The sequence below is a fragment of the Nakaseomyces bracarensis genome (assembly GCF_045282275.1).
Source record: "Nakaseomyces bracarensis strain CBM3 chromosome Unknown Scaff6_1, whole genome shotgun sequence".
Lineage (NCBI taxonomy): Eukaryota > Fungi > Ascomycota > Saccharomycetes > Saccharomycetales > Saccharomycetaceae > Nakaseomyces > Nakaseomyces bracarensis.
The window spans coordinates 1-20,866 of NW_027263967.1; the positions used below are offsets into that span (position 1 = coordinate 1).

The following is a 20,866-nucleotide window of genomic DNA, read 5'->3' on the forward strand; positions in this document are numbered from 1 at the left end:
GCAACAAAAAAACAGTGATATTCTTTTTTTAAATAACTCATATACTAAGGTTATTGTTATAATAAGTTATTGTTATTTCTTTATTAAAATATAGGAGTTCACTAGAACTAAATTTGAACATAACGAAGATCAACTTTAAAGGTACTGAAAAAAAAATTGGTATAGAAAGATAAAAAAAAAAGGATAGACATAAACTTTATTATAGATGTCATTTAGAGACCTTACCGGAAACGGTAGGAGTAGTGATGAGAGTGTATCCACTGCTTCTTTAGAGCCTAGGCATGAAAAATATCTTAACAACCCGTTTGTTGGTGACGATGAAGTTACATCGAGTGCTGAGTTGCTTCCTGTCGGTACTGAAAGAGAGAGGAGGGGTATGCCTGACCTGGATAGTGATGAGATTGAGATTGTGCCGGAACATGTGCACAGTAGTTCGGATAGTAATTCTTTGTCCTTGAATGAGAAGCTGGCTTCTGATTACAGGGGTTACTACAAACAGCCACAGAAAGGGTCTCCCAGTAGGTTTTACTCGGCATCTCGCAAGGGCTCTTACTCGCCCATGAACGCTGGTAATAACTCAGAACTGTCTAGTAACGATATCAGGGCTCCACCTGCCTTCGATAGATACCCACTGGTGGGGTCTAGATTACACCTGAGTAACTACAGGCAGGCTTTCTCTAAGAACGACTCTCCTCCTCCTCCTTTGAAGAATGAAAAACTGTCGTCTACTGGTGAATATTCTACAATGTTGCCTTCTTCGGTAATGTTCCTGGAAGACCAGGACTTTTCGCCGTTTGGTGGATACCCAGCTACAGCATTCCCACTTTCGCTAGACGAAAAGGAGGATGACGATTTTTTACATAACCCAGATCCTGAGGAAGAGGCAAGGCTGGATAGAAAACGGTTTTCTGAAGATTTCAAACACATGAGCAAACAGTCGTTTGGTGGTTTCCTTGGTATATTATTCCTCTTCTTGGGAGCCATCGCTTTGTTCATTATTTTACCTGTTCTCACATACTCAGGTGCTGTGGATCACCACGACCGAAACGTCCCTGCGGCAACTAATACAACTAATTCTACACACCAAACATCAGTACCGCTTTCCCTATATCAATACCCTCAATTATCAGCTATTAGGACATCACTTGTTGATTCAGATACTCCAAGCTCAGCACAAACCAGAAAGGCAAAGGATGGAAGTACGTGGAAATTGGTGTTTTCAGATGAGTTTAACGCCGTTGGAAGAACATTCTATGATGGGGATGACCAATTCTGGACGGCCCCAGATATCCATTATGATGCAACAAAGGACTTGGAATGGTATTCACCAGATGCAGTGACTACGAATAATGGTACTTTACAATTGAGAATGGACGCCTTTAAGAACCATAACTTGTATTATAGGTCAGGTATGGTTCAGAGTTGGAACAAAATGTGCTTCACTCAGGGTGCACTGGAGATATCTGCTAATCTACCAAACTATGGTAAAGTGACTGGTTTGTGGCCAGGTTTGTGGACTATGGGTAATTTAGGTAGACCCGGGTACTTAGCTTCAACAGAGGGTGTTTGGCCATATTCTTATTCATCCTGTGACGCAGGTATTACCCCAAATCAATCTGCACCAGATGGTATCTCATATTTGCCAGGCCAAAAGCTAAGTGCGTGCACCTGCGACGGTGAAGACCATCCAAACCCAGGCGTTGGAAGGGGTGCTCCTGAATTAGATATTCTAGAAGCCGAAGCGTCAACAATATTAGGGGTCGGTGTAGCCTCTCAGTCAATGCAAATTGCACCTTTCGATATCTGGTATATGCCTGATTATGAATTCATAGAAATATACAACTTTTCTACAACATCTATGAACAGTTACTGTGGTGGGCCATTCCAGCAAGCTATCTCGGCTGTTACAACATTAAATGTATCGTGGTATGAATTTGGTGAAGGATCAGGAAAATTCCAGAAATATGTTATCGAGTATTTGAACGATGAGGAAGAGGGCTACGTAAAATGGTATGTTGGTGATGACCCAACGTTTACAATTTATTCAACAGCCCTACATCCTAACGGTAACATTGACTGGAGATACATCAGTAAAGAACCTATGTCGATGATTATGAATATGGGTATATCTCCCAATTGGGCTTATATTGACTGGCAAATGATTTATTTCCCTGTAGTTATGTCTATTGACTATGTGAGACTGTATCAACCGTCGGATGCAATTTCTTTAACATGCGATCCGGAAGACTATCCAACTTATGATTATATTGAGGCTCATAAAAATGCGTACTATAACATGAATTTGACAAGTTGGGAGATGGCAGGATATACTTACCCGAAAAATCAACTTACAGGGAATTGTAAGAGTTCCAAATTTAAAGGATAAAACTATTCGATGTTGAATTGTATCAGGTATTATTTTTAAATCAAATTGTTAGTGGCTATTAGTGGCTATTACCTCAATAATCGAAATTAATGATCACTAATTACAACTTCCGTTTTATTAGATTATTCACATGTATCACCGGAATCAATCCGTTTATTCACGTTTTTAATTGGATATCTGTCAACCTGTATTACTACTTTCATGACTGACTACTGCAAAAAAACTGCAGATATTTAATATTTATTTCCCTTCTTTCCATTTCTTTGTTGTTTTGCTAATCAATTCCTAATACACTGATTTTATTTTTATATTTCCTTACCGTTTAAACCTCATCTTTAATCACAACCCACTGGTTTAATTTTTTTTATTGTTCTTTTATCCCATATAGACCTCTGAACGGACCTTTTTTTTTTAATAACTTTCTATTATCCAGGCACACTGGTTTTATTTCTTTTTCTGTTTGTTTCTTTTTTTGTTGTGAAGGGATTACTATTATTATTTTTAAGGAACTAGGTTTAACTATTTTTATTATGTAAAATAATATTTTTATTTGTTACAAAAGATTTTGAATTTAATATAAATATTTTTATATATGAGAATTTACTTTTCGACATGTTTTTCACTAAAAGAGAGAATTCACTATAAACAAATGAAAGCTCCTCAGCAAAAAACGCTTCCATAAGACCATCAATTACCTGTCAAATCCTATATTTCATTATAATTTTGCTGACCAAGGCTTAGTACTTTGGAAGTTATTTGAGTAGAAATGTTTTCTATCAGAAACAACAAATAGTAAGACTCCGTGGCCAAGCTGGTTAAGGCGTGCGACTGTTAATCGCAAGATCGTGAGTTCAATCCTCACCGGGGTCGTTTATTTTTTTTTATTGATATACTCTACGTGAGTTTCTCTGCTAGACCCGAAAAACAAAAAACAAATCAAAAATAAAAATAAAAATTATGGTTGTAGGGTCTTCTAGAAGCTTCCACTTAGTGTATAGAAGTATTTCGAAGAATGTGTGGATCAATATTTAAAGTAAAACTTTGTGCGGTTTCTTCTGTGTAAGTAATATGGAAGAGACCAGAAGGACCTGGAATATAATATTATTTAATTAGTAGCCATCAAGCTAAATTGTAAAACCCATTGTATTGTAAATGGTGGAGTAATGGTGAGGGAGGCAAATGGGTTTCTATGATTTTTGCAAATGATATAAAAGGGTATGGTTTAATGGATCAATCCTGATTTGTCCCATTTCCTTTCAATAAACTAATAATAATAATAACAAAGACAAGTAAAAAAGTCTAATTGCTAACTTAATATCAAAACAAATAAAACACAAACAACATCAACAAAAAATGATTGATTACTTAGGAGGCCCATGTATGTTTTCTGAAGTTCCACTATTTTTGAAGGACGCTTTTCCAAGGGACATTTATGCTCGTGACAGAAATGACATAAGGTCTGTATTCCAGGCTAGTAAGAGGCCATGCTATAGGAGCGATTATGGTAATAAGTACACTCACAAGTACAATGATAAGCTTCGCACACGCCCATCTCAGAAGAAAAAGAAAGATGCTGCTATTAACTACACTATTGCTAAATTGTAAAACCCATTGTATTGTAAATGGTGGAGTAATGGTGAGGGAGGCAAATGGGTTTCTATGATTTTTGCAAATGATATAAAAGGGTATGGTTTAATGGATCAATCCTGATTTGTCCCATTTCCTTTCAATAAACTAATAATAATAATAACAAAGACAAGTAAAAAAGTCTAATTGCTAACTTAATATCAAAACAAATAAAACACAAACAACATCAACAAAAAATGATTGATTACTTAGGAGGCCCATGTATGTTTTCTGAAGTTCCACTATTTTTGAAGGACGCTTTTCCAAGGGACATTTATGCTCGTGACAGAAATGACATAAGGTCTGTATTCCAGGCTAGTAAGAGGCCATGCTATAGGAGCGATTATGGTAATAAGTACACTCACAAGTACAATGATAAGCTTCGCACACGCCCATCTCAGAAGAAAAAGAAAGATGCTGCTATTAACTACACTATTGAGTCCATTGGTGACTCAAAGTATGAGATGAAGTTATATAAGCAAATTCCATCAGGTATGTTGCACGCTGCTATCAATAAGAAGGCCAAAGAGTTGGTTGACAAGTTATATGTACCAAGCTACCATGTGGTAGAAGATTTCTTCGGTAGACAGTATTATGTTGAAGACGAAGTGGATCCTGTGCAACTGAGACAAAAAGTTTTATCTAGTATTAATGTTAATGAAATCAAGAGGAAGATTGCCCGTGAATTATTCCAAGATTATGGTGTGGAGTTAAATCACCGTGGTGATGAAGTTTGTATTAACAGTGAAAAGGATAGTATCAATCAGGAATTTAGCTTCGAAAAGGAGCTCGCTGATATTAGAGTTAAATCATGTAAAGCTGTCAGTGACGAAACAGTTATGTTATGTATCGAGTTGCTAGTAAACCAACCAGAAGATGTTAAGCAATCTACTGTTCCAAGAACAGTAGATATAAATTTTGCGCTATTGCCTTCGAAGACTGGCTACTTAATCGCAAGTAATACAGAAGAGGCTAGCTCGTCTGATGATGAAAACAGTTCAAAAGAGAAGGAGACGGGTGATCATTTAGATGTTTTATATGCCGACAGGTTGGCTCTAGATAAATGCTCAAAGGAAGAAGATGAAGTTAACTACAATTCCTCTGAAGAATCATCAATAGCGTCAGACTCTGAATCTGATACAGAAGACGAAAAGACGCATGTCGCTAAGGTTTATTCGCCAATATTAGAAAATGTAGAAGATGAAGAAGTGAACAGGTACAGAAAGTCGTTCGATCACTCTCCAACGGGCTACGCTTTAATTGAAGACCCCTAATCGAATCATCTTAAAATGCATATATAAATATTTTACGACTCTTAATGATATTAATTATGTATATTAAACTGAATATCCTATAAAACGTATAAATTTAGAAGACATTTATTAATTATATTAGTTTGTTCCATTTGGACTTTTTTTTTAATGTTTTGTAGTCAAATTTTTTGGATTGCTTAAATATTTTAGTTATTAAGTGCAAGTTTTCATATGTCAAAAAACAAATGTATATTTTTTTAACCACTAAAAAGTTAAAGACATCACATATATAACTGTAATAAGGATTGCTTCGTTCAATTAAAATCGAAACAACACCTCTTTGTTGGCCAAGAGTGGAACCAGGTTAAAGGGAACTTTTAATTACACAGAAATGGGCGACCCATTACATACTTTAGTGCTCCATAGGAGTGAAAAGACAAAAAATAAGGTATTATCTAAGATGTTGGATAGTTCTGTATGTCCGGTGTGCCATGACTATATGTTCGTCCCAATCACTACTCCCTGTGGACACACTTACTGCTACACATGTCTCAAGTCCTGGTTTATAAGCGACACTACTAATGGTGAATTGAGTTGTCCGGAGTGTCGTACTACGATGACCAATAAGCCAATACTCAATACTGTCATGCAGAGTTGGGTTAATTATATTTTTGAGTTATTGAGTGAGAAGAAAGCTGAGGATGAACGGTTCAAAACGCTAAATAAGTCAAGAGAGGAGGACATACTTCAATATCGTAAGGACAAGGATGCTGGTCAACTCTTTGATAGCATCTTCGAGATGTCAGCAACGGCAGTTGCTGATGAATCCGATGATGGGATTATCAGATGCAGTAATTGCATGTGGGAATTAGAAGATGATACCAACCAGTGTCCAAATTGCTCGAGTAGGATACGAAATTCTTTACCCCGTTCCAATATAAGATCTGAAAGCACTGCACAGAGAGGATATAACACCGATGAATACAGTGAAGGAGAGTACGAAGATATAGAAGAAGGTCTAAGAAGAGATGAAGCTAATCGTGTACAAGCCGGGAATCCGGCTAGGACAAGTTTCGGGCTGCCAGAGGGATATGACGAGGATGATTTCTCTTACAGCGAGGATGATGAAAATGCAAGGCAACCTGCAGTTCCTTTCCATAGTGAGAATATGAGGTCTCGTATTTCTTTACATGATGATGAAGCTGAAGAAGACGAAATTGATGAAGATGAAGCTGAAGATGGTAGAAACGCCAGGCACCCTGAGGAAGAAGACGATGACGAAGAACGAGACTCTGATCTTGATTCATTTATTGTAGATGATGACGAAGTCATTGAGGAAGATAATAAACATGAAATTCATGATATACCGTCCAATAGTGACCGTGATTCCGATTATGAAAGAAGAGAAGATGAGTTTGTGGAAGGTGACAGTCTTGACGAAAACAGTGATGACAAGGTTAGCAATAATTCAGAAAGTGATAGAGCTAATTTGAGTAATGACGAGGAAAGTGATGAAGAAACACGTTCTCATAAAAGACAAAGGCGGTTTCGTGTAGTCTTAGATGACGACGATGACTGAGAATTAAAGCAAGAAATAAAGTTATATAATTCTATGGCATATATTCAAAATACTGACTTATACTATTCTCTATGGAAATAGCTTAGATCTATTGATATCATATATAATAATTAATAAATATATTAATATTAACAATATTTCAACCTATGTCACTATATCCGGTGCACATGTTAAGGCACAAAAGAGCGGGATACGAATAGCAGGAGAGATTAAGTTCAAAATATATTACTGTCAAAGCTGAATCCCTAAAACATTCATATAGAGAAGAATATAACTCATTTAAGAGTTATTTATTTAATTATAACATCCATTGCCCAAAAACTAAAAATAACAAATAATCTATAAGCTACTGATGTTTGGTATTGGTAGAGATATTTACGTAAGGGGTGTGCTAAAAAGTGCTAGTCCTATACTAAAGATAGGTAGAGTAAGGTGGCTAAATTATGACCAGAGGAAATTAATGGATCCTCGTTATGTGTTTTCGAAGCCTCCTAAGAAAGACCAATTGCAGAGTGATGAGATAAAGAAGGATAGCACCCATATATTTAGCGAACCGGGGAAAGGTGAAATACACGAATCAGAAATCAAGACTATAGGAGAAGCTATAGCGCAACAACGAAGGAAACGTACTCGACTGATAACTATAACTGTTCTAGGCACACTTGTGGCTACAATACTTGGTTACTCTATTGGCTACAGAGTATGGTACTGTAATTCGCAAAGTTTTATACCTTTATACCCATGTTCACGGGTACGCAAGCTCAGCACAAGGGATCTAAAACGTATTGATGTGAAAATGGTTGAGAATTTATCTGAGGTACGAGTGCTGGAGAAACTATCTCAGCATGAAATGATTAAAGATCAATATGGGGTACCATTAAGAGATCAAAATGGAAAACCCCCACATACACATGACTTTTCGATTTGGTGTGAAGACCAGGATCCTTGTGTCACTGGCATTGTATTTGAACCTGATGATAAACGAGATAGCACGCATCACTGGTACAGGATTCCTTATCTATTTAAATGGAGGTTTACTCACAGACCAATTAGCATATCAGGGTTTATCAACGACACCTTAAATTGGATAAATCTATCAACTTCCGATTTATATGAGGTAATATCACCCGAGAAGGTGTATGGATCTTTTAAGTACGAATACCCCTTACAAGGTGATAACCACTCCTTGCATATCTGTTTTTTAGGAGAAATGAAGCTAGACAAAGAAACCATGATCATCTACAAAGGAAAATACCACGTCGATGTAAAGCTAGAAAGAATTGATCTTTTAAGGACAGAGAATGGCGAGTTAATTCGTTACATACTTTACAAAGACGATAATGAAAAGAGACCCAAATAATCATTGAAACTTTATCAATTGATGTTTTTTTTTTAATTTTTTTTTTTTTTTTTTTTTTTTTTTAATATATATATTATAGTATTGTAGTTATTTATCATTATCCAATCTATGGTGATAAATTGCTAAACATAGTTAACAGCTGTATTTCAGCTAATGTAAATACCCAAGTATAAGATATAACCCGCATAATTTCATTAAATATATTCACACCCACCATGCATACACTATTGCTCGTCTTCAGTCTACAGAAAAACATTGAGAAACTACTTTTTATTACAGTTATGAATATTATTAACAACAACGAAATATTATGGGCGTGTGGCGTAGTTGGTAGCGCGCTCCCTTAGCATGGGAGAGGTCTTCGGTTCGATTCCGGACTCGTCCAATTATTTTTTTCTAGCACGTTAGGTTATTAATCATTACAACTGTTGCAATATATTAGATATTGAATACTATTTATGTTTTTAAAGCAGACCATATTAAATTAAATACAAGGATTTGGTTTAAAATCAGTTTGGTTTATTCTTTATTTAGAAACTATCGTAGTAAAGGTGAGCTAATTCTGTCTATTCCTCTTTTTTTTTTTTTTTCTTCAGTTTTTTTTTTTTGTTTTTTTCATTATGAAATTCCGCTATAGTCTTCACGTAATCACGTTAATGTCCAATGGATCAATTTATATTTTGACATTAAATTACACATTGGACATCTTTACTTCAGTATTTTGTATTTTATAGCAGCAAGTACTTGATAGTAGACATTTATCTTTTTGTAGGATAAGCAGGTGTTGTTTTTTTATTGCTTTAAAGTTAATATTAAACAATTATTAGAATATTAACGATGAGGCTTTATTCGAAAAGGAGGTTTAAGATAATACTGGCAGTATTATCAGTGGTGGCCATCATAGTGATGTTTATCAGATATTTAATGCATTTTCAAATGGAGCAGGAGGTTAGTTTCTATAGGAAATTCTTTAGGATAAAAAAAGATGGTTTGAATAAGATATACGATCCACTAGATATTAAGCAGATACCAGCAGAAACTATTGATGATCTTTATAAAAGGCGGATGGATATGGCCACTAATGGGAAGCCCATAGACTGGGACAAACTAGCGTATGTTAACTATGTTACTGATGTCAACTATCTATGTAATAGTCTCCTGATGTTTGATGCGTTGAAGAATCAATATCACACTAAGGCGAAACTAGTGGTCTTGATCGGCGAAAAGCTTCTTAAGGAGGATTCTAATGGAGTACATGCCCATGTTCAACAGCTGATACATAAACTGAGAGCGATAGACCCAAGCCAAGTGGTTATAAAGACGGTTCCTGATATAACAAAGGCTAGTGACGGAACACCTTGGAGGGAAAGCTTCACCAAATTGAATGTATTCAACTTGGTTGAATACGATAGAATAGTATACATGGATAATGATGCAATGTTACAAGGACACATGGATGAATTGTTCTTCTTACCAGACTATATCAAATTTGCTGCCCCTCTAGAGTATTGGGCTCTACACGAGTCAGACCTAAAAGTGTCATACAAAGAACTACAAAAGGATAAGCTGTCTATCAACCTGGAGAAATACACTTCCGTATTAAGTAATAGAATCAGAAATGGTAAAGAAATCTATAACCATCTACCGCGTCTGCCATATCACTTATATATGACACATGATGTTGCAAAGGCCCTTCTAGACTCCGCGTCTTCTTTTGGCCATTTGTTACAAGGAAGAGCTAAAACAAAAGCAGCCTGGACTTCTGATGTTATGGTAATCAAGCCATCGGCAGAGACCTTCACCTACATAAAGGAAATTGCTATACCGGCTATTATGAAACAAAAAGAGGAATATGATATGGATGTTATTAATAATGAGCTCTATAATATGAGAAAACAAGTTACTAAACAGTTTGCTTTGTTTAGAAAACTAAGATCTGCTTATACTCCAGAAGTACTAGTTTTGCCGTTCAGTAGATATGGCTTATTGACAGGATCTATTAAAAATCCGGGTCAAAATATATTCATTGAAAACGACATAGTTGGTTTCAAACGAGTGGAACAGAACGGCAATGAAGTCAAGAAAGATACTCGTGATATTGTAAAAAATGCGAAATACATTCATTATTCTGATTTTCCGCTAGGGAAGCCATGGAATTACCCTTCATTGGAACATGTTAAATGCATTGTTGATGATAAAACTTCTAAGAATATATCAAGAGATAAAGAGTTATGTGACATTTGGAATGGTGTGTTCCAAGCTTATTACGACTTATATCCAAAGTGCAAATACGATCCCTCTGAGTCTACAAATTAAAAATTCCCCAAGCATAAAAATAATTAATGATAGATAATAATCGGATAAAATAGAAACTGATAAATTTGCATATTAATAACAGTTAGATTATATATATAATTTACCCCACGTTTACTAGTAGTGACTAGACGTTATTTTATAATATTTCTTAATTGAACATTATCAGACTATTGATTCATTTTCATATATTTATATATAAAAATCGATTTTCATAAATGCATTAGTCTGAGAAAGCTAAATAAAAAAATGCAAATTGAACTTGAGGTAGGAATAATAGTAAGGGATTTTATTTCAAAACTCCGTTTTTCCGGGCTTCTTTGTTCAAGAGTCTGTCTATTTCACTACCATACTTGGAATTCTTTTTCCCATTTTCCTTAAAAGCATAGTCAATCGTTATCTTTTTATTCATAACAAGCTGATTGTTTAAAGTTTTAATGGCAAGATCAGCATCCTCATAGAATTTATAATAGACATAAGCACATTTCAGTGCTCCATCTGATAAATAGAAGATTTCAGGTTGTTTCGGTAGAGGTCCAAATTTGCTGAATAATTTCGAAAGTTGTCGTACATCTACCGATTCAGCGATATCCTTTATGAATAACTTCGCAATCGGCAGTAAATCAACATTAATGGCATTATTTCCTTCAGTAAGAGCTTGTCCACTCTGGTTGGAAGCACGTATCTTCAACATTTTATCATAGAGTTTGACATTCCCATTCATAACTTTTATTACATAGTCAGCATCTGAAGGACTGAAAAATTCTACGAAAGCATACCCTTGAAACTCCTGAGAAATTTTGTCCTTAGGGTACCTTATCTTCTTAACTTGTCCAACCTGTATAAACAGTTCATATAAAAGTTCTTTACTGACTTTGGAATCAACATTTCCTACATATACAGTGGCTTCAGGAACACTCATTATTTAGAATCTTAATACAGAAAAATTGGAGCAATTAAGAGTTCCTTTGCCTTGTGTAATCGATTAAGAGGTATATGTTAGGCTATATGGTGGCATTGTATTGCAGTTGTTTAACACTTTTTGCATAGAAAGTCATCAATTTTTCATGATTTTAGGATTTTTTCAAAAATTATCACATTTGGCGATGAGCTGCGTATAAGTGCAAAGAAAACAAGCCAATATTTGACCTTCGAAAGCACAACTAAAAACTCAACAAAAAATAACTAGTTAAAATCGCAAAACTGAATTTTAACTGTAGTTGTTCGTGCTGATCATTATGAATCAATGCTGATCGTTTGGATCAAAAAGTTTTCTAAGTAGTATATATATCGATAAAAAAATGCCACTCTCTAAATATCTGATAACATTTTTTAATTATAGCAAAATACTTAGCTATAGAAAAAGTAAGAAAGAAAAGTATGGTAATATAATTTGTTTTATTTATTATTGTTTGTTGTTTGTTTGTTTTTTCGCTACAAGGAGGAAATATAGTGGGAAAACTATTACAAGGGTCAATTTTTATCGATACTTTTATTTGATAGATAGTTAAAAAAGCAGAAATGAAGAAGCTAGCCTTCCCACTTCATTTATTTGAATAGGCAAAATGCGACTTTTTAAGATATTGAGAATGAAAAATCAAAAATAAAAAGGGAAAGTGAGTGTAAAAAAAATAATTAATAATGTCGATTTTAGGAGCACACAACAATTAAGATGACAATTGAAAGAGGAAAAAGAGGTTATTGTAACAGTTTCTATATTCGATGGACTAGAACTCGATTCATATTAATCGGCATAGACTTCCTGGACATCCTTTTCCACAGCCTTTAGAATCTTCTTTCTCTTCAACTTTTGAGCAGACGTTACATAACCATTTTGTGGTGTCCATTCGTCATCGAAGAAAACCGCACCTTGGAGAAGTTCGATACCAACAAGCCCTTGTTTCTTACCAGTCTTTATCATATCTTCATAGACAGACTTCTGCAACTTCTTGTTGTGAAGATAAGGTTCGATATCCTTCTCGTTTGATTTCATAATACCCAGGTCCTTGGCCAGCTTGACAAGGGCTTGGTGGTTTGGAACAATAATACCCACTGGCTTAACTTTGTTTTCATCAGCATAGACACAGATGTTGGCGACATATTGGTTAGATCTGTAAACGGATTCCAATTTTTCAAGAGCAATGTACTCACCATTTTGGGTCTTGACTAAATTCTTTTTTCTATCAATGATCTTCAAGTGACCACTCTCAGTCCACATACCGATGTCACCAGTCATAAACCAACCATCATCAGTAATTGCGTCCTTGGTTTCTTGTTCGTTCTTATAGTACTCCTTAGTTACCTGGTCACCTTTAACCCAGATTTCACCCTTGTTATCCTTAGCAAAATAACCTAGTTCTTCAACATCAACCAGTTTAACAGTAGCGCAACCGGTCAAGTCACCAGCTACACCATATTCGAAATGGCCAGGGTTTAGAATACACAAACTTGCACAGGTCTCAGTCAAACCGTAACCGATTAACATAGGACAGATCAAGTTGCTGATGAATTCTTGGGCGTTTATACTGATTGGAGAGCCACCGTTCAAAAGATATCTTAGATGACCACCAGTGGCCTTTCTAACCTTTTTGAAAATCATGTTACCGATGGTGTCACCACCTGGGATACCCATCTTTTGCATCTTTAACTTTGAGTGGTATGCGGCCCAGAAAATACCCTTTGTTACACGAGGAAGTTCATTGATTTGATGTAGGATACCTTTCTTAACGGTTTCCCAAACGGCTGCAACACCAACCATGATAGTTGGTTCGAATTCTTCCAAGTCACTCTTACAGTTTCTTACAGAGGCACTAGTCAAAGTCTTGACATTAGCATACCCGATACAGGAACCCCATTCAAAGGACAACAATTCAAACGCCATTTCGAAGATATGTGCTAGAGGCAGGAAACAGATGACTCTGTCGGTGCTGCCGACGTACTGGTTTACATTTACGGTGGCACCACCGACACCTGCAACGACGTTTTTGTGGGATAGCACCACACCCTTTGGATCACCAGTGGAACCAGAGGTATACATTATACAGGAGATGTCTTCACTTTTGGGGGGGTGAGGTTCGATTTCACCCTTTGTTGACATACCCATCTCGTAGATATCATCGAAGGAGTACAGCTTCACGTCTGGTCTCACTTCCTTGATCTTATCTAGGGCCTCCTTGGCATCTTTGTACATCTTACCGTTTTGTCTCTTGTCCTCAGAGGTAATCTTGTCAAAGTAGATCACGTACTTGATGTCTGTGGCTTCTTGTAAAGGTTTGACGAGGGTCTTCAACAAATGGTTATCGGTGAAGATCGCAGTACTGGCGGTTTGTTTCAAGGAGTGTATCAAACCTTTCTCACCCAGGGTGTCATACGCGGTGACCACAGGGACTGCCTGCGACTGCGAACCCAAGAACATCTTCATCCACTTGTGAGAAGTGGCCGCATAGATGTGCAATTTATCGTCACTAGCCGGCTTCAGACCCATCTTCACGAGCCCACGACCCATCGCATGCATAATCTCAATCATCTCAGTGAACGTGTTGTATTTGTACCCAGACAATTCGTAGTACATCCAGTTCTTGTCCTTCTTCTCCATCTGCTTCGTCTCTTTGTTAAATTTCTCAATCTGCTTGGTCTCCTCATGGATCTCCTTGACATCTCTCCAACCCATACAATCCCTCTTCCCATGCCTCTCACAGGCCTCCAGGATGAACTCATACACAGTAGAACACTTCATCTTTGGTGGCCTATCGATGGGCTTATCGGCCGCAACAGCAGCCCTTCTTGGAGCAGTCTCATGCTCATTAGCCTCCCCTACAGGAACATTATACAACATCGCTTCTTTTTGTATTATTTTGTATTACTTTCCTTTGTATTGATTTCAAAAAAATAGTTTGTATTCCAAGTATTAAACCTTTATATAATAGCTTTTGTCAATAGACTTTATAAGGGTTCCTATAAAAAAATTTTCGTTGCTTTTTTTTTCTTGTTGTAGAGATGAAATTTTGAAGATACAGCACAGAGAGTTTTTTTGTTTTTGTTTGTTTTTCCCTCAAGTTGCTGCTGTGGTTTCTCTGCCCTGTTTGTTTTCTCCAACACAGACGCACAGAGAGAGAGACAAAAAAGGGGACCCTGGTTTTTGGGTTTGTTTTTTTTTTTTTCACATGGCGGTTTTCTCTCTCTCTCTCTCTCTATCTGTCAGGTGCTTTACCCCTCTCTCTCTCTCTCTCTTTTTCTTTCACATGGCAATTCGTATTATATTACTGGGGATGGAGTGTGGAAGTGTGTGTGGAGGGGGGGGGGGAAGGCGGCTATATATATTTTTATATATATATAAGTATATGGATACATTGATACATTGCCTCAATAATTCGTTATCGCGTTAGTTTATATATCTCTATCATAGTATTACAAAAGGGAGGGGGGAAATAATGCTTGTAGAATGTATAATTTTTGTTTTCACTTAGCCCATCTTAGTTTCTTCGGTATGTAGAACGGAGATCTCGTGGATGTCGCTTGTCTTGGAAACGCAAACCCACGTACAATAGCAGCATCCACTCCCGTACCTAAATCTTCTCCTGCGTCGCTCTCTTCGTCGCACTCGTCGAAGAACTCGCGCTTGAGGCGGGAGTACCGCGACTTGATCATGGGGTTCACCGGGATCGTTAGCTTCTCCCACGGCGACGTCACCATCGGCATCGGCTGCTTCGTCGCGTTGATCTCTGTGGCGTATATCGTGGCGTCGGCCACGGACCCGCGGCTGCTGGTGACGAGGTAGTTGAGGAAACCAGAGTTGATCTTGAGGATCGGTCTCGTGGGCTTGGAGACCTTGTGGCGGGGCACGGATCTTTCTTTTTCTTGTTCTTCTTCTTGTCCTTGCAGACGCAGTTCTTCGTACAGCTGTTTGTTCAGGAGCTTGTTGATCTCGATGGTTTCCGGGTGTGTGGTATTTAGTGCGTCTATCTGTGCTTGTGGTTCTGTTTCTTCTAGACGTGTTGGCGCTATCGAGTGTGTCTCGCTGAGAGGACTGATGCTGCCGCTATACCGTTGGTTCATGCGCAGCTGCATGTACTCTTCCTCTAAGCGGCTCTCCTCTTTGTTCTCGTATGAAGGTGAGAGGAGCTGGAACGGTAACTTCCTTTGAGTCTTCTTCGATGGCGTGGTTACCAGTTGTAAAGGCGCATATTTGCCCTTCTTGTTGGGTGTACTGGGACACGAACTGGTGTCTATGAGTTTAGCGCTGGGTGTGGAACATATGTCTGTCATCTTTAAATGGTTACAATTTTTTTTTTTTATCCTAATATTCTTTACTTTTTATTTTTTTTTTATTTTTGGCTATTTTTATATATTTCTATTAATAAAGTATTGTTTTTTTATTGATGATTACTGAATCAGAGTGAAAATAAATAAAGAAGTCTTGATGACCAAATTGCGTATATCACCCGGGTTCAGGTACTTTATATATATGAAATTTATGAGTAAAAAAAGAAAGTCATTTTTTTTTTTCTTTCTTTATGGTTAATGCATGTGTCATGAGTTCTTTTTTTTTTATCATTATTTGTTTGGTTATTTACTCGATTTTAAAAAAATAAACTCACTGGAGTTTCTATGGATATTTCATAATCTTCCCTACATTTAATTTAAAAATAAATAATTTTTTCAAGAAATAAAAATAAAATAAAAATAAAATGTAGAGATGACGGACAACAGCATGTACAAAAAAACGTTCCTTCAGGACATTTAAATTTTGTTTTTGTTTTATTCTTTATTTTTGTTTTGTTGATCTTTTTTCTTTTTTTTACCTAATATTTTAATTTCTTTTGGGAAAATAATAAGCAAGATGGTGGATAACCAATTGAGTATTTTTCTTTCTCCTTTCTTTTCCGATCAAGTTTGTTTTCTATACGTTTTTTTTTAGAGAAAGAAAACAATTGTCATCTTTATTGTTGATTTTATGCATTTACTTCAGTGGTTTTTTTGTATTTCGTTTATACCCAGTGTTGTGTCTTGTTTACATCATACACACTGAAAAAGGAAAAGAGCCCTAATGATCTGGAGTTTTCATTTTATTTTATGTCCATGGTGCAGTTATACACCTACACCTTTAAGTTGCCTAGTACTGTAAGAAAGGAAAACTCAATTTACATCTGGGCTTGCTTCTTTTTCTCGAACAAAAGCCCTCATTTTTTTAATATTATGCTAAGTTCACTTCGTACAAGTCACTACAACTAAAAGAGAATGGGGCTTCTTTTTTTTTCTAGGTCCTCTACTCCACCTTTTTTCATTGCTCATCCCCGTAGAAGAGAAGGCAAGGAGAACCAGAAACTTTCGTCTTCTTCATATTGACATGTTTACGGTTTTCCTAAAGGGGTAGCTCATCGACCATGAAAAGAAAAAAAAGGTTACTTGTTTACAGTCTTTTTCCACGGAATGGGACAGAACCGGCGTGAAAAAACCAGTTTCTTTTTATTGCCGTCTTAGGAAATCGGTCCTTTTAATGTTTTTTCTTTGTTTATGTTTTTATCTTTTCAGGTTCCTTTTTATGAAAGGCCAAAGGAACAGCCGTAGGGAGCAGCAGATAGGAAATGTGATGGACAAGTTAGTGCTTTTTGTGGAGGGGGCGTGTGAAAGCCCAAGAATTAAATAACAGTACTAATTGATAATAAACACTAATAAATAAAAATAAAAAAACGGAATTAGAAGAGATAAACAAATACAAATAACGAAATGTGATAGTTTCGTTGCTTAAAACGAAATGTGTCACATTCTCGACTATAAATAAAAATCGAAAGATGAGACAAGTTTTCACGACAAATCATTTGACTATTCAACGATAAAAATAAACGAATATGTAGAAAGAAAAAAAAAAGATAGCTAAAAATTTGTAATCTATTAATAGATCACAAATTTTTTTCAACGATTAAATAAGCGCGATAAATGTTGATGAACACTTTAATTTGAATCATGATTACATCGGATTTACAGGTTAAGTGATAGCTGATCTTCCAAAAAAAAAAAAAAAAAAAAGTCGAACCATTGTTGAGCCATTCATTCTTTGTCCCATTGTTATCTAGTAAGTACATATAAAAGAAAATATAAACCAACTTATTTTTAGATAATCTATTTATAGACGTAGAAATGATTTACATTTTCTTATCGAATCCTTAATCATCTGTCATCTTGCTTTCCTAAATGATTCAATAAGGAAAATAGCATGAAAAGGGAATAGTAACCTTTCAATTCATTAAACTAAAATCTCGTCTCTTTAAATTATATTATATTTGAAATTGTAAATCACATGCTTGTTTGACGTTCATTGTTATCACTTATGATCTCATAACTCCGATGTGGGTGGGTGTCTTCTCTTTTGTGTCACTGCTTAGCGGTTATATTAAGTGATAACGCCTATATGTGGCACAAAAACAAAATAGAACCACGCAGAGGTTGAAAAAATATCATTGAATTGTGTATGTATAAATAGTTAATTTATAAATATATTATACAAGTTAAAATAAATATCAAATGTACATATTCTTTATTTTATTTTGTTGTTTGTTCCTAATATTTTATCTTTAAATAGACAGTATAAAGAATCAAACAATATATCATAATACAGCTGTACAATTAAATATCACATAATAAGAAAAATATATCATATAATAAAAACTTCAAACCATTAAAAACAAAAACAAAAAAAAAGGTATACAACTTCACAAATTAATTGAAATATAATATAGTAATTGTATTATATATTTCTACCTTAGTTCATTAATATACTATAATCTCTAAGCAAATATTTTCAGTCATGCTATGCAAAATTTGTCCCTGTCAAGAGAACGGGGAGACAATAGACGTAACTAACGTGCAAGGTGAATCTGTTCAAGAAATGATTGTAATTCCAGGTGACAATGAGCCAGGTGCTGAGTTGCAGGTTGGTGGTAACACTAGAGTTCCCAATCCTACAAACGCAGTCCAAGAAGGTCGCGTGAGATTACAAACAATTCAAACCATTAGAACTATTCCTTTCTTAAATAGGTACCAGCAGGCGGGTATTCTATCAAGATTGGAAGCTTGTCTTGAAAGGGCAATTAATGCCAGTTGTATAAGAATATTGATTCCCTTGATTAGGAAGATTGACAGGATTATCAGCAAAATTATCTCTAAGATCCAGAGAATTATCCCATGTATGCGGCCCACTGAACCTCCAGACGAGGAAACAATATTCAATGCACGTACAACAAAGGTTAAGAAGGGCAAAGGTAGAGGAACATTGTTGATCAAGGCTGATTTGGGTAAAAACAATAAGCTCAAGATTAGAAAGCTAGGAAGCAACCAGGACGTGTACAGGATCATCCAATTGTTGAGTGAGTCTACAGGTAATCCTCATACAAACAATATCAACATGGCCCAACTAGAAGGCCTCATCGGCAGAGACATGATAATCTCTGAAGATCCTAAGATTCCATGTTTCGGTATAATATATCGAGCAATCGACTACATTATGCAGCTATACATTAGAATCGTAGATGCCGAATATGTCGTCGTGGTCAAACTTTTATCACTAATTTACCAATTCACAACCGTAGTCGAAGACAAGCTATACCCAATCAAGAAATGCATCATGGAGGCACTGGGAAAGCCAATGGAAACAGAACCACCAATAGACACAACTTCACCAATAGGAGAGTAATGTACTACAAGAAGAACATATAACAAATACTTCTAAAATATTCTATATACTTTATAAATAATAAAATATAATAAATATCTTTATTAAATATCACTATTGATAGATCACAGTCACATGACTTATTTCACATGCGGAATTTTTTCAATTTTTTTTTGGGTGGTAATCAATAAGCTGACAAAATAATCAGCATGTGAAGAAAATAATATTATACTATTCCTATATTTAATATATATTAAGGTTACCTCTAATTGATTTATATCTTGCCAACAATTCTATAACAATATACTATCGAAAGTCTCTTTTTTGTTTATTGCTAATTATATAATCTGGGTGTTTTGTTACTATTGTTTAATTAGAGCAGATAGATATAAAAAGAAGGATAACTAAGTTTTTTAAAGCTTTTGATTAAAAAAACAAAGAACAGTATATAAAGAATTTGAAAATAAAATAATGGCTGTACCGGATCAAGGAAACTCTAAGGGCGTCTCGTCCTCTAAAACTAGGCGGAGAACAGGGAGTCGAGTTGACCCCAAGTACGATGCAAGAAACCCAATCTATAAGAACGATAAGGATATACATCTCCCAGTCACGGAGATACATTTGAAATCTCACGAATGGTTTGGTGATTTTATCACTAAGCATGAGATTCCAAGGAAAGTGTTCCACTCCTCGATCGGTGCTATCACGCTATACTATTACACTAAGGGTGTGGACTATAGGTTGGTGAATCCATTCCTGATAGTGGGTTTCGTGGTAGTGTTTACGCTGGACATTATAAGGCTGAATTGGCCGTTTTTCAATTTCTTGTACTGCAGGGTGGTTGGTGCATTGATGAGGAAAAAAGAGATTCACACATACAATGGTGTGCTATGGTACTTACTCGGTTTAATCTTTTCCTTCATGTTTTTCTCTAAGGACGTTATCCTAATCTCCTTGTTCCTATTGAGTTGGTCTGACACTGCTGCCTCCACTATCGGCAGGAGGTTCGGTTACTTGACACCTAAGATCACGAAGAACAAGTCACTAGCGGGCTCCCTTGCTGCATTCACTGTCGGTATGTTAACGTGTCTCTCTTTCTACGGATTCTTTGTCCCACATTACAACTGGGCAAACAAGCCTGGCGAGATTATGTGGACTCCTGAATCCAGTAGACTGGGTCTATATCAGCTCTCCTTTGTTGGGGGTCTCGTTGCTGCATTGAGTGAAGGTATCGACCTGTTCAACTGGGACGATAACTTCACCATCCCAGTACTCTCCTCTATATTCCTTAACGCCATCTTCAAATTTTTCAGAAAATAATATTTTACCATACTGAAAACTGCTATTTCCCACATAACTTTATACCAATATATATAGTCCATATATAATTAACAATTGAGACTTTTTTTTAAATAATAATATATATTTATATTTTTTGCAACGCACCAATGCCATTTTTACCTATAAAAAAATTTGCCTTTCATCTCAATCGAGAATTAATGTACTACTAAATCTATAATACAATATAATGCACAATATGAATATAAATACTTATATAAATACTTATATTTATATACGTATAATAAATAATATAATTAATATAATTTGATTATTATACTCTATATATATTCATTTATTACGATATATCACATGTTTCTGTGTGGCAAAAAAAAATGCTTAT

General features: G+C 35.8%; 10 protein-coding genes across 10 annotated transcripts; 7 read left to right on the top strand and 3 right to left on the bottom strand.

The window, feature by feature from the left end:
- Positions 1–205: 205 nt before the first annotated feature.
- Positions 206–2,386, top strand: SKN1 (beta-glucan synthesis-associated protein SKN1; the record flags this gene model as incomplete). The annotated part of the gene is made up of 1 exon (XM_071051376.1): positions 206–2,386. One exon carries the CDS (start codon positions 206–208, stop codon positions 2,384–2,386), a length of 2,181 nt encoding a protein of 726 aa, XP_070907405.1.
- Positions 2,387–4,209: 1,823 nt separating this feature from the next.
- BTN2 (Btn2p) lies at positions 4,210–5,286 on the top strand (the record flags this gene model as incomplete). The annotated part of the gene is made up of 1 exon (XM_071051377.1): positions 4,210–5,286. The coding sequence occupies one exon, from the start codon at positions 4,210–4,212 to the stop codon at positions 5,284–5,286; it is 1,077 nt and encodes a 358-aa protein (XP_070907406.1).
- Positions 5,287–5,656: 370 nt separating this feature from the next.
- Positions 5,657–6,844, top strand: PSH1 (ubiquitin-protein ligase PSH1; the record flags this gene model as incomplete). Its single annotated transcript, XM_071051378.1, has 1 exon — positions 5,657–6,844. One exon carries the CDS (start codon positions 5,657–5,659, stop codon positions 6,842–6,844), a length of 1,188 nt encoding a protein of 395 aa, XP_070907407.1.
- A 352-nt stretch (positions 6,845–7,196) lies between these two features.
- Positions 7,197–8,204, top strand: AIM39 (Aim39p; the record flags this gene model as incomplete). The annotated part of the gene is made up of 1 exon (XM_071051379.1): positions 7,197–8,204. The coding sequence occupies one exon, from the start codon at positions 7,197–7,199 to the stop codon at positions 8,202–8,204; it is 1,008 nt and encodes a 335-aa protein (XP_070907408.1).
- Positions 8,205–9,041: 837 nt separating this feature from the next.
- On the top strand, positions 9,042–10,520 carry GNT1 (glucose N-acetyltransferase; the record flags this gene model as incomplete). The annotated part of the gene is made up of 1 exon (XM_071051380.1): positions 9,042–10,520. The coding sequence occupies one exon, from the start codon at positions 9,042–9,044 to the stop codon at positions 10,518–10,520; it is 1,479 nt and encodes a 492-aa protein (XP_070907409.1).
- Positions 10,521–10,806: 286 nt separating this feature from the next.
- HSH49 (U2 snRNP complex subunit HSH49) lies at positions 10,807–11,439 on the bottom strand (the record flags this gene model as incomplete). Its single annotated transcript, XM_071051381.1, has 1 exon — positions 10,807–11,439. One exon carries the CDS (start codon positions 11,437–11,439, stop codon positions 10,807–10,809), a length of 633 nt encoding a protein of 210 aa, XP_070907410.1.
- Positions 11,440–12,261: 822 nt separating this feature from the next.
- FAA1 (long-chain fatty acid-CoA ligase FAA1) lies at positions 12,262–14,352 on the bottom strand (the record flags this gene model as incomplete). Its single annotated transcript, XM_071051382.1, has 1 exon — positions 12,262–14,352. One exon carries the CDS (start codon positions 14,350–14,352, stop codon positions 12,262–12,264), a length of 2,091 nt encoding a protein of 696 aa, XP_070907411.1.
- Positions 14,353–14,975: 623 nt separating this feature from the next.
- Positions 14,976–15,782, bottom strand: SFG1 (Sfg1p; the record flags this gene model as incomplete). Its single annotated transcript, XM_071051383.1, has 1 exon — positions 14,976–15,782. The coding sequence occupies one exon, from the start codon at positions 15,780–15,782 to the stop codon at positions 14,976–14,978; it is 807 nt and encodes a 268-aa protein (XP_070907412.1).
- A 2,539-nt stretch (positions 15,783–18,321) lies between these two features.
- Positions 18,322–19,206, top strand: RNJ42_01219 (uncharacterized protein; the record flags this gene model as incomplete). The annotated part of the gene is made up of 1 exon (XM_071051384.1): positions 18,322–19,206. The coding sequence occupies one exon, from the start codon at positions 18,322–18,324 to the stop codon at positions 19,204–19,206; it is 885 nt and encodes a 294-aa protein (XP_070907413.1).
- A 450-nt stretch (positions 19,207–19,656) lies between these two features.
- DGK1 (diacylglycerol kinase) lies at positions 19,657–20,505 on the top strand (the record flags this gene model as incomplete). Its single annotated transcript, XM_071051385.1, has 1 exon — positions 19,657–20,505. One exon carries the CDS (start codon positions 19,657–19,659, stop codon positions 20,503–20,505), a length of 849 nt encoding a protein of 282 aa, XP_070907414.1.
- Positions 20,506–20,866: the final 361 nt, after the last annotated feature.